Here is a 14,113-nt window from a genome sequence, read left to right as displayed (position 1 = left end):
TCTTAAATTACTCCCCAGGTAACAGGAATAAACCAAAACCATTTGCATGGTATGCAAAGTCCTCTCTATCCACAACTCTAGCTTCATCTTTGCAGTCTTTGCTCCAGCCTAGTAAAACCATTCCCCACCACACAAAGCTCCTCCTTCCTCTTTGCCCCTGTTCACCCTGAAATACCCTTTCCCACTCTCCAAAGAACTAATGCCTGGCAAACACAAACTTATTTTTTACAATACTTAGTTCAAATATTACCTCCTCTCTGAGGCCATCCTTACCTATGTTTTCAAGTAAGGAAGAACTAAACTACTCCCTTCTTGGTACCTCCACTATGCCCTGTACCTACTTTTATCTGAACCTCTGTGATGTTCTGCTATACTCACTTAATTCCAGAATGTCTCCCTCAGCATTTAGTAAGGTATCTGGAAATTAAATGTTTGCTGAATGACTGACTATATTTTTATGAAAATGTAAAATTTATAAAATTTCTTGTAGAAAAGCTACACCAAGCTTCAGTCTGTGGAATGATAAGAATCACATCCTCCAACTCACCAGCTCCCAAATATTACTATCACTAGCCTATAATCAGTGCCTGAGATTCTAGCTCTAAAAATCACTGTCAATAATCATGGTTAAGAGTGAAGGTAGAGACTGACTAGACAGGGACATGGGGAACTTTCTGAGGTACAGAACTATTCTATATCTTCATAGGGGTCTGGATTACACAACAAATGGTACACTTATAGTTAGTGCATTTCACTGTATTTAGATTTTACCCACCCTGAAAAAGAACCATTAACAAATACTGAACTCCAGTTAATGATATTAAAGCTGAAGTATTTAGGGTGAAGATATTTGTAACATATCTTGAAATGTATTTTAAAAATAAGACAGATGAAAGGATGAATAAAGAGATGGATAAGTGAATATATATAAATTGGTCATCCCTAATCTCAAAATCTGAAATCCAAAATGCTCCAGAATTGGAAACTTTTTGAGCATCAACAAGGAAATGCTCACTGGAGCATTTCAGATTTTGGATTTTCACATTAGAGATACTGAACCAGTAAGTACAATGCAAATATTCCAAAATCCAAAAAAAAAAAATCCAAAATCCAAAAAATATCCCAAATCCAAAACACTTCTGGTCCCAAGCATTTTGGATGAGAGATACTCAACGTGTATGTGATAAATCAAATATAGCAACATATTACTTATAGAATTTAGGTGCTAGGTTTATGTATGTTCACTGTCCTACTATTTTAACTTTTCTATATGTTCTAAATTTTTCATAATAAAATGTTGGAGGAAAATGACAGGCAATGGAATCATAGCTGAATAACAATAATAACAATAGCTACTAATTATTAAGCCCTGGGTTTACAACCATTATATTATTTAGTCTTCAAAAAAGACAATAATCAGATAGATTATTGTCCACTATTTTACAAGAAGAAACATAGTCTCAGGTTAAATCATTTATTCAAGGTCACCCAGCTAGTAAATGGTAGGACCTAGGTTCATCCCCAGTTGTCTCTGATTATAAAATATACATCTCATCCATCAAGCTTCACAGTTTAGTAAGTGTCCCCCTATAAAACTACAAATAGCCCCAGTGGTAAGGAAAACACATTAAGCTCACATCCTCTATCAATACTTTGACATGAATTCAGGATCTGGTCCTTTCCCATTTCATATGGAACACATATATACAATAGGCAAGTTCTGACAAAAAAGAAGAAATAATTCCAGAGAAGGAACCAGGAGAGAAGCAGCCCAGTCATGCCACCTCGGAGAGAGAGCAGCAGGAAGAAGAACCAAGCCTGGGCTGGAGACATGCTCCCACTCAGCAAAGGAGGGGACTGAGAAAGGAGGTAAGAAGCTGCAAGCAAACCCGGTCCCTCATCACAGTTCTGCCTAGAACAAGCTTCCAGTAACACCTTTTGAAAAAAAGGGATACTTAAAAAGACAGAGGAAATGAACTGTAGAGAAAATTCAATGCCTCTCCCCAAAGATATTCTGCACAACAATATTTCTATGAAATGTTAGCTGGTACATTGTTAAAAAAGGTTTATTAGTCAAATATTTTTAAGGAATGTTGTATTAGCAAATGCGAACAACTTTCTTCACTGCAGGATTTCTCAGAGTCTTTAACATGCTCTACTGCAGTGTGACTTTCCAAAAGGAAGACAAAGTGTGCACCATTACCAATAAGTATTTGGAAATGCTAAGTGTGAGAAAAGTCAAATTAAAATGTCCAAATAACTGAATATACCTTTAAAAAGTAACTGTGAGATCATAAGAATAGATATACCAGGGTTTAGGATGTATGTGTAGAAACAGAACTGGGCTAAACTGAGAGCTTCACAAACCTATCAAACCTAAAGCATTGTAAGTTGAAGAAAAACTAAGTCAGTGTTTTACTATTTTGACAACTCTTGATTATTTGTGGTAAGTCAAAAAAAACACCTAACATTTGCACAGCACTTCTCTCAGAAAATATTACTAAGAAATATGCCAATAGGAAATACTCAACACAATATGGAAATCAAGAATCAATCACAGGATTTAGTAAACTATCTATTGCCAGCGGTTGATCAGCATTCTTTCCTGAATCTGGACACCAACAGCAGACTCAGCTCTTTCAAAAAGCAGCACAAAACTAAAGACTAGACACATGGATTGCAGAGAGCATTATGTTCAAGCACAGCATGGTAGATGAGGCAGGGTGACAATGCAAGCTGGTCAGGGGGAAGTGAGGTACTGATGTGCAATAACATGTGGCCTAAAACTCTAGAAAAGAACAGTAGCAAGAGAGTATGACTCACATGCTGGCATCAGATTCCCTCTTACAGCAAGAAACACTGAGCCTCTGTCAGGAAAAGAAAAGGAGTCACCATGAATAGCCATCTCTGCAAATAGCAGTTACTGTCACTCCTTAAAAGACGCAAACATGGCTGGAGACTGGCACTGGCTGACAATACTGGGGTTTCGGCAGCCCCAGTTACAGAGAGAGATCATCATGGTCAGAAATTTGGCCTCCACTGATAAAAATTCCATGTCCACATTAAGGGAAATCCTGGGTCTACTGTCCTTTGTGAGGTCAGATCACCCTTGCAGAACTGGGTCCAGTTCCAAGCACCATACCTTCAGAAGGACACAGACCAACATGAGAAAATCCAGAGGGAAGCAATAAGAATGGGTAGGTGAAGAACAGGTGAAGCAATCCTAAAACTGGTCATTTGGATCACTCCCAACCTTTCATTACAAATAAGGCTACAATAAATACCCTTAGGGCTAAATCATTACACATATCTTTAATTGTTTTCTTGAGATAAACTCATAGAGAAATTAGTGGCTCAAAGGAAATAAACATAAGGCCTTTGGTACATCCTGTCAAGCTTCTTTATAGAAAAGAAGTACCAATTTATAATTCTACCAGTATGCTAGATAGAAGGCCTGAAAAATATCACTGAAAAATTTTTTTGCAAAGTATTTGCAAATTTACTATGGGAATTTTATTTTAGGTGGTTCTAAAGCTTCTTTCTAACTCAAAGATTCTTTGAGTTCAAACATCATCCTCTAGCATAAAAAACAAAATCTCTACATAATCTCTATGTACTTCCTTAACAATTTCGGTATGGTAGCAGAGTTAATAAAGTTTCAAAAAAATACCAAAGTCATACTAGCAAGACCTCAGCATTATTCCCATGTTTATTCAAAGACCATAGTAATTCCAAAGGAGATATTCACATACTTTTATCAAAGATCTGTAGGATCCATAAAACACGTAAATATATTAAGTTGAACCATATGAAATTGCCACGTTATAGGTCAAACAGTCAGATATAGGTGATTTTGGTTCAACGTCATATAATATTTCAGCTTAACCCTGATAATTTGCAGATATTACACATGTGATGAGGGTAAGCATTTGGCCTGTTGATTGTTTACTTAGGGACTGTGATCTAATCAGACAACAAGGAAAGAGTCCCTGCCAACCACCTCTGTCCAAAATACTCAACACCTAGGTAGCCTCTAAACTATATATTTATTTTGAGGCACTAACAAATGGCTTCTTCTAAACAATTTCTACATGGGGCGTTTTAAACCTCTTTAGTCATAAATGCACTAAAATGGGGCAGCTGGGGCTGAGGATGTTAGTACAACTGAATATTCCTTGAGGCCAGGTACCTTCTCCACAGTGACCCAGGTAGCAACATGTAATGACCATTCCCATTTCACAGAGGAGAAAACAAGCTTAGAAAGTTCTGGTTATCGATACACGATTTAAAAACTATGAATATAAGTTCCGAACCCAGACTTTGACCACAAAATCCTGGTATAATAATCTGCCTTCCTGATTATATAATAACAATAATAGCTATTGTTATTATTATATAACTAGCATCAATTTAGTACTTACTGTACACCAGATTCTGTGAAATATTCATAATAATTCTAATTAGCATGACAATTGCTATTACCCCCTTTTTGCAAATGAAGAAACTCAGGCACAGAGAGGTTAAGCAACTTGCCCAAAGCCACACAGCAAGGAAGTAGCAGAGCTGAGATTCAAATGCAGACTCACCCTGGAGCTTCCATTTGTAACCACTATACTACAAGTACTCAATTTTGCAAGTTATAATGTGAGAAAAAAATAACACTAACAGTGCCTAAATATATCTATAGTTTCATGCTTAATTTTTTTCTTTTATATTTTTTGATTCTTAGAGTGTCCTTATATTTTTCTAAGTCTGTTTGTTTTAGGTAAAAACTTAGAAGGAATTCTGTGGCAATATAAAATCACAAAACTTCTAAAACATGCAACAGTAAAAAGAGAACTATAAAAGAGTAGAGTAATATGAGCATTAAGAATCAACACTTGTAATGGATAGACTTAATTCACTTTCTATTTCCTAGAATAAAGGTGAACATTCAGTAAACACTTAAGAGTATTAGAAGTTCATTTTAATGATTCTGGTTTTTAAAAGTATAGAAATAATGGAAAAAGTAGAATATTCATGCAACCTTAGTACCAAGCTAATCAGATCTGCACCCAAATATTTAGGCTCTTCCCTTTGACCTCACATATACCAGAGAAAATAAAGATAATGATTTGTTTAAAAGCTTTAAGAGTCTTTACCTATGAGGATAAGTACTTGAATAAGAAAAGAGAAAAAAAGAAAATGTTTCAAAAGAGGAAGGAAAGAAGATAGGTTTAAAAAAAAAAAAAAAAGACCAATCTCCTCTCAGAGAGCCTGGTCTATCCACATTAGAGAAAGGATTAAGCAGATACATTCAGCTTTTCTAACAGATTTTCTTTCTCTAAGGCTTCAATACCCCTCTCACACTCACTCAGATAATCACATTAGTTTTGTCATTAAAAGCTCCCTTTTCATAGAATGCACCTAAACCGCTTAAACCACCCAGAGAGGTCGCATACATTATCAAACACCAAGAAGAACGGAAGAGATTTTCTATCTTATGTCTTATTATTTCTCTATATCTATCTGCGTGCTCAGAAGGCTAAGCTAAAATATTTGATGAGTTATCAGCTAAAAAATTATTCCATAACAAACTACAGTATGCTTTAAACCTGCTCTTGAAGCTGAGAAGAAACCTAGTAGTTTTTATGCTGACAGAACAGTCAAATGACAGAGGGGTTCTATTTCCCTTTTCTCTTCTTCCTTGTGTCCTACCAGCCAAGTCCATGATTATTTCTGCATGAATGTTGCAGCTTCTTTTAACAGTAAACAAAAGCAAATGGAGTCTGAGTGTGCAAAGCCCAAAGACAAATTAAAAAGAATGTTACTCGAATTGACACGGAAAATGGCATTTAGTTGCTGCCCATGGATCCTTCAGAACTGTACAAGGTCCAGATAGAATTGGAAATCACCTGCTTTTTTTCATAACCCGACTGTTACATATTATCTCACCATCCTAAGCCTGAGTTACAGACTCAGAAAAGTACGGCTGTTTGTCAGCCTTTAAAAAGGAGGAAGTGTATCAGAGGGAGGAGGAGTCCTGGTTAAATGGAACTATCCAAGTGAAAGAGCGGTCCCCAACGGGGTAATGTTCCAGGGATTAGTGGGTTGGGAGAACAGAGAGGGGGGTCAAGAAAGGAGAAATAGAATAAACAGTGAAAGAAAGTGATCCAAAGCTAAAAGTCTGGGAGGGAAACATGCAGTAGAAAAATTCTAAAATCACATGGATAACTAGCTACAGGATGAAATTGAAAAAAGAGGCAATGTAAATTTCTCAAGAAAGAAGCAAAAGAGAAAATTACTTTTTTTTTTTTTTTTTTTTTTTTTTCGTGACCGGCACTCAGCCAGTGAGTGCACCGGTCAGTCCTATATAGAAAATTACTTTTGATGGGGTGCAGGCAGGAAACAGAATCATAAATATATTATAAGCAATCAAGAATTCCTTAATATGTCAAGAGAAAGGATAACGACGGTAAAAAATAACTGAAGATATTGACAAGAACTAATCCTGGATAAAAGAAGTAAAAGGTGATTGTGGGAGAAAGACACAAAGTTATCTTGTCTTAAAAATAAACTTTTATAACAAAAGATAAAAGAAGGATTATACTAGATAAAAAATAGACAACAAAATATTTGAGATGTACTTCACCGGTTTTACGTAATTATCTAGGAGAGTGAAAGATAAAATATTTATTTACATTTACAACTCAACAGCAAAATATATTACATTACAGAAGTAGGGAGAAAACCAAAGTTAGACTGTTCCTTGTTCCAAATAATGAAAACCAGCTGTATTCCTTTGGCTCTTTTTCCAGATCAGGGGTCAACAAACTACAACCCTAGGCCAAATCCAGCCCACTGCCTGTTTTTATGAATAAAGTATATTGGACACAGCTATATGTATTATCTACAGTGACTTTCATGCTACAGCTGCACATTTCAGCAATTGTGACAGAAACCATATGGCCTACCAAGCCTAAAATGCAGCCCTTTATAGATAAAGCTTGCCAAACTCTGTTCTAAATAATAACAGAATTCCCATATGTTTTTATCATCTGACAACTCATTTGTTCTCCAAGTGAAAATAAAGATGCAAATGTAATTCTTACTTTGTACATAGATAGAGTACAGAGCTAAATCTGATATTTGTCACATTGTGAGCAGCGATCCACCCAAACCTTCAGTCAATTCTCCACCTAATCCAATGCAGTGCGGGAGAAGATCATACGCTTTGAACGATGGCAGACCCAAGTTCAAATCTCACTTACACCACCCCTTAATTGAGCTTGAATTTCTACTACATTAGATTAAAGACTTAAATAAAAGCCCTGAAACTATAAAACTCCTAAAAGAAAATATAGAAGAAATGCTTCAAGATGTAGGACTGGGCAAAGATTTTATGAATAAGACCTCAAAAGCACAGGCAACAAAATAAAAAATAAACAATGGGATTATATGAAACTAAAAAGATTGATAAACAAGAAAGGAAACAATCAATAGAGCAAAAACAACAACCTACAGAATGGGAGATAATATTTGCAAACTATGCATCTGACAAGATTAATATCCAGAATATACAAGAAACGTAAACAATAGTAAAAAAATAAAAATAAAAATAATCCAATTTAAAAATGGGCTAAGGAGCTGAATAGATATTTCTCAAAAGAAGACATATAAATAACCAATGGTTATATGAAAAATGCTTAACATCACTGATCATCAGAGAAATACAAATCAAAATCACAGTTAGATATCATCTCACCCCAGCTAGACTATTATCAAAAAGACAGAAAATAACAAATGTTGGCAAGAAATCTGTTGGTGGGACTGTAAATTAGTACAGCCATTATGGAAAATTGCATGGAATTTTCTGAAACAACTACAGATAGAACTACCATATGATCTAGCAATCCCACTACTCGACATATACCAAAGGATTGGAAATCATCATATTCAAGGGATTCCTGCACTCCCATGTTTACTACATCTCTATTCATAATAGCCAAGATATGGAACTAACCTAAATGTCTATTGACAGATGACTGGATAAAGAAAATGTGTTATACACACACAATGAAAAACTACTCAGCCATAAAAAAGAATGAAATTCTGCCATTCGCAGCAACATGGATGAGTTTAGAGAAAATTATGCTACGTGAAATAAGCCAGGCACAGAAAGAGAAATACTGCATGTTCTCACTGATAAGTGGGAGAAAGAAACAAACAAACAAACAAGTAATAATAATAAGTTGGACATTCAGAAGGACAGAACAGAATTGTGGTGATATAGTTTGGATATGTTTGTCTCCCCAAAGCTCATGTTGAAACTTAATCCCCACTGAGACAGTGTTAAGAGAGTGGGAAATCCTATTACGGTAATTAAAAGGTGGGCATGAAGAGGTGATTAGATTGTGAGGACTAAGCCTTTGTGAATGGATCGATCCACTCATGGAGTAATGGGCATGATTCTGATGGCTTTAAAAGGAGAGCAACTGGGAAGCTTAGTCTTTCTCTGCTCCTGCCTTTCTTGCCATGTGATATACCCTGAGTCACTGTAGTCATCACCAGGAAAAGGCCCTCACTAGATGTGTTCCCTGGACTTTGGACTTTCCAGCCTCTGAAACTGTGAGAAATAAATTCTACTTCTTTATACATTACCAATTTCAGGTATTTCTACTACAAGCAACAGAGACTGACTAATACATGTGGTTACTACAGGCAGGAAAGGGAGAGAGGGAGGGAGAATAGTGGGAAGTCAGTTAAAGGACTCATAACAGCTAGATAGGAAAAATAAGTTCTGTGGGTGGACTGTCAAGCTAGGCATCTATAATTAACAATAATTTACTGCATGTTATCAAATGGCTAGAAGAGATCAAATGTCCTCATCACAAAAAAATGATTAAGTTTTATAATGATGAATATGCTAATCACTCTGATCTGATCATCATACATTACATACATGTATTGATATTCAACTCTATACCCTGCATATATGTATAATAATGTTTCAATAAAAAAAAATTTAAATAAAAAAAATTTCTATTCCACTGATTTGAGATTATACCTCTTTTTCCCACAGTATTTTTGTGAGGATTAAATGAGACAGCGTATACGAAAGTGCTTCATAAATAGTAAAATAATAATATATATAATATGTTCAACATTATATATAATTATATAATAATAATAGTATATATACAATAACAATAGCAAAATAATAAGGCATTATTAGTGTGTTGACATTTATGAAACTGGTTTACCTTTTTTTTTTTTTTTTTTTTACTGGTTTAATTTTTCCTCATTATTTTGAGTCAGGTTTTCTTAACATGAAAGAGATCTGCTCTTTTTAATAACTTGGCTTTGTTAAAATTCACTTTATTTCAATACATATTTACCTCCAGCCTGCTATGTGCAAGACACTCATTGGTCCTTCTACTTTTTACATGAAGAAAAATAACTAACAGCAAGTGGACTTGTTCCATTTTAGTTTCAAAGTTTTAAGCAAGTTGTGCATTTAATAGTTCAAAGGGACAGTTAAATTAAAAATGCTTTTAAAACCTGACTCTCATATTACCAATTCTATTTTCATTTCCAGCACCCATTCTAGTTGTAGAGTCAGTTATATTCTCTAAACTTAATCATCAAGTTGGCTAGCCTTTGTTTTTAAAACTAAGGGGAAAGTTCTTTACAAAGGAATGCTTAGGAAGAGCATACGCAACAAAAGAATTTTGACATAAAAAGAAACTTAAAATTTATGATGTGATGTATATTTGCACTTTCCTGAATGGTTTCACATCCAAAATTTTATTCGATCTTCAGCACAACCATATCCAGCGTGTAAGTATTTTATCCCATTCTGCAGAGTAAGACATGGAGGTTCTGGGAAGAAGAGCACTGTGCCCAAGATCACACAGCTGGTAAGCAACGGTTCTGGACCAAACCCTCACCTTCAGGATCCAAGTCAGTGTTCTTTCCTCTCCACTGTGCTTCATGGGGATCACCCCTTCATGATGTGTGTAGCACTTAGAATGCCTTAGTAGCCAGTCAAATCATAGTAGTATTACAGCTGCCATTTATTAAGCATCAACCATGTACTACATATATCTAGGTGTTACACATATATCACAAAGATTAAATAAATTATGTATGCAAAGTGCATGGCCCGGGGATTGGCACATAGTAATTATTCCATCAACAGCAACTATTGGTCTTATTTCTAATTCACACAACTCTGTAATTCATACATTTTATCTCCATTTTTCAAATGAGGAAAACAGAGTTAAGAAAAGTTAGGTAACATATCCAAGATTGCATAATTAGAAAGGGCAAGAACTCAGGATTCTAGCCCAAGTTTGACTGACTCCAGATCCCCTATATCATTGGGATTTTCTCTGATGCTGAAAGTCAAAGAAAGCATATGAAAAAAAAAATGAGAAGTATGTTATTAAAAATAATGAGAGAGGGCCAGCCTGTGGCTCTCTTGGGAAAGTGTCATGTTGATAACACCAAGGCCAAGGGTTCAGATCCCTGTATAGGGGTGGCCAGTTAGCTCACTTGGAAGAGCGTGGTGCTGACAACACCAAGCCAATGGTTAAGATCCCCTTACCAGTCATCTTTTAAAAAAATTTAAAAAATAATGAGAGAACATTTTCCTGTTACCTGGATAGGCCAAGCAGGCAAAGGCTGTAAAAAGTTAGATGCATAAGGGTAGTCCACCATTGCCAGATTCACCCAGGTTTCAGAGATCCAGTCTTTCAAATTTTGAATGTCCTGAGAAGTTAATGGGTTGCATAAATGAAGGGCTTTGGTAAGCCACTGCAAACCACCACCTGGGAATAGAATCACATTGTTGGAATCTAAAAAGCACTGGTCAACAGGCTTTATAGATCATTTATTAGTATTTCAATATTTAGTATTTCAATATTTTATGTCATTTTTCCAAAAACATTTTTTTTAACATTCATTAAAATATTTTTAGAGCAACTGGATAATCCCATGATAAACGAGTTGCCTATCCTCAAGGAGTTTACCAGAATTAGTATTCTAAAGTATTCACCTTTTTAAGATACTATAGAAATAAATAAATAAAATGTAGAACAATGAGAATGCATAAACTACAACCTAAATAAAACAAATTAAAGTATGTAACAAACAGCACTTTTGAGCAAAAGATAGCAGGAAAGAAAAAGTACTATGAGGGGTCTCCCAAAAGTTCATGGGAAGATTCATATTATCTTTTAATTCCATTTTTTCACAAACTTTTTGAAGTACCCCCACATGCTTCAAGAACAAGCAAAATTAATCTATGGTTGTAGAAGTGAGGATAGTGATTAGCCATGTAGGTATAAAGGTAGAGACTGAAGGGGGCGCAAAGTTACTGAGAGATGCAGATGATGTTGTTTCTTGATCTGGATGCTAACTACACTATATACTTGCTTTGTGAAAATTCATCAAGCTATGCATTTTGATTTATGTAGTTATCTATATGTATGTTCGCCTTGGATTGAGTGTCCTCCTAAAATTTGACCCCCACTGTCACAGTGTTAAGAAGGTGGGAAATCCTATTATAGTAGTTGAAGGTTGGGGCCTTGAAGAGGTGATTACATTGCAGGACCATGCTGTAGTGAACAGATTTAAAATAGTGGTCATGGGCATGGTTTGGAGGGCTTTAAAGAGTGAATGAGGAGGTTAGTCTCTCTCTGCTCTGCCATTTTCTGCCATGTGATGCCCCTGGGTCACTGTTGCCACCACCAAGACCCTCACCAGATGTGTCCCCTGGACTGTGGACTTCCAAGCCCCAGAAACTGTAAGCAATAAATTTCACTTTCTTTATAGATTACCCCGTATTTTATTATAAGCATCAGAAACAGACTGAGACAATGTTATACTTTAATAAAACATTTACTTAGAAAGTAGGAAGTGTTAAGTTTAACAAATGAAAGGTTAAAAGAAAAAAAACCTCATTCCATTCTCTTGATTAAAGCTTACCAGTATTTGAGAGACGATTAATGGCATCCCAGGACTTGCGGATGCTTTCTGAACAATTTGGACCACTTTTCCTAAAATCTGTAGTTACAATCTTCATAAATACATTACAAGGTACCAAATCCTCAAATTGCCATATCGGGGCAGAAGCTGCAAGAGCTCTAAATGGTAAAGAAAACAGAAAGGAGAAAGAAAAAAATATACATAACTCATCTAATCCAAGTTTTAAAATTGTAACCGAGATTAAACAAAAATGGTGAGAAAAATAATCAGACAGAAACTAGAAATCTCAATACAATAGAATGGAGCATGTTTTACCCAAAACAAATCTCTAAGTCTGCCTTGAGAGTCACTAAGAAGTGCTCATGTCTAATAAATGTATTTACCCAACTACCATATGAGGATATTTCATCCTAAACCAGGCTGCAAGCATGCCACCATAAGAGCCCCCTATGGCAATGACAGGTTGATTTTCAGCTCCTGGGATTGTTCTTTTCAAGTGTTTGATTAACTCTGCAAAATCAGCCAGAGCTTGTTCTGATGTCAGAAAATTCAAGTGCCTGGAATCCTAAAGAAAAATAACAAAGAACATGGTTATAAATATATACATAACAGCAGCTTAGGCATAGCATAGATCTAGAAAAGAGCCAGAGTCAGATAAGCTTTTCTCCAAACAGAATTTCTAAGCAATTGAGCTAAAATGCCCAGTATTAAAGCAATAGCTGTGCTGATTTAAACAACTCATGAAAAAAATGATTTTAACTTTGTAGAACATATTTTGAATTCAAATGTAATTACCATTACATACTATTTACCAAAAATCTTGTTGAAGTTGTAGAAACAATAGAAATAAACTATAACTAACATTTAACAGCATATATGACAGAATATAAAACTAAGCTTAACAGACAACTCATAACTTTTATTTCAAATCTTGACACATTTAAAATGTTTACCATATAAGCAAAGATAAACTAAATCCTGTGGACAACTGAGGTAAGAATTATCAATAAAAATAAAACTTAACCTTCTTTATCAGAGAGATTATGTACACTAACAACAGAAGCACACTAGTCTCCCTCTTGTAAACAACTATAAAATTGAAAGGCAAAAAAACAACAATCCTATTTTCAGGCACTGGAAAACAGTCAACACAAGACAATGATCCCTGAGGGAAGGAAAACTCATAAAGTAAGTTCCATGATTGTCTAGCTCTCTTTGTGAGACCAATTTCCCAACCACAGTGTAGGAAGGTGAAGCTCAAAAAGAGTCCTTCTGAGCTGAAGGGGCTAAAAGGTTTCTTGAAAATATGTGTGCAAATTCTTCACACTCCCTCCTTTAAAAGGTGAAGCCCAATTCCATTGCCTTTGAACTTAATGACTTGTTCCTAATGAACAGAATGTGGCAGAAGTAACGATATGTAACTACCAATGTTAGGTAATAAAAAAGCACTGCAGCTTCCACCTTGCTCTCTTGGACTGCCAACATTGAGGGAAGTAAGCCACCATCTCATGAAGCCACTCAGTAAGGCCCTTAGAGAAGCAAATACAGGCCCTTACAAAACAAGCAGTGTAGGCACAATCTGCAACAAGGAACCAAGACAGAAACCCAGGAGGGCACTGCAAATACTACTTCTACATAGGTGGTCCACCACAGCCACTGCCACAGCTATTGCTGCTGCGAGGACAGCTTATCACCACAGGAGCAGCCAGAACCACTCTGCAGGCAGCCTGCCACTCACTCAACTGCATTAATACAATAAGAGTTAACAGTGGAGTAAGAGTAACAGAAAAAGTAACTGCTCTACCAAATAACTGGACATCAATGTAGAGATACTAGAAATATGAATAAAAAATATATATATGCTACGCCAAAGAAATACAGTGATTCTCAAGTACCAGACCCCATAGAGCAAGAAATCCTTAAAATGTAAAAAAAAAGGAATTCTGAGCAACAATCTTAATGAAACTCAAAGAGATAAGAGAAGACTCAATTAGAGAACACACCAAAACAAGATATGAAGAAGGAAATTTACAAAGAGATTAATACCTTAAAAAAGAATGTAGCACAACTCCTAGAAATGAAGGATTTATTCAGTGAAATAAAAAACAGAACCAAGAGCTTAAGCAGCAGGTTTGAGCTAGGA

At 35.6% G+C, this 14,113-nt stretch overlaps 1 protein-coding gene across 1 annotated transcript in view; it reads right to left on the bottom strand.

Moving 5' to 3' along the window:
- PRCP (prolylcarboxypeptidase) overlaps positions 1–14,113 on the bottom strand; it is an 82,220-nt gene that overhangs the window by 10,945 nt on the left and 57,162 nt on the right. Inside the window, exons 4-6 of the mRNA XM_063095576.1 lie at positions 12,354–12,535; positions 11,971–12,128; positions 10,642–10,811 (exon numbers count right to left, since the gene is read on the bottom strand). Of these exons, the coding sequence (XP_062951646.1) occupies positions 10,642–10,811; positions 11,971–12,128; positions 12,354–12,535 (510 nt within the window). The remainder of the gene's footprint in view (positions 1–10,641; positions 10,812–11,970; positions 12,129–12,353; positions 12,536–14,113) is intronic.

Source organism: Cynocephalus volans, chromosome 4, assembly GCF_027409185.1.
Source record: "Cynocephalus volans isolate mCynVol1 chromosome 4, mCynVol1.pri, whole genome shotgun sequence".
NCBI lineage: Eukaryota > Metazoa > Chordata > Mammalia > Dermoptera > Cynocephalidae > Cynocephalus > Cynocephalus volans.
Note: the sequence above shows the minus strand (reverse complement) of the source record. Positions and strands in the feature narration are given on the sequence as shown.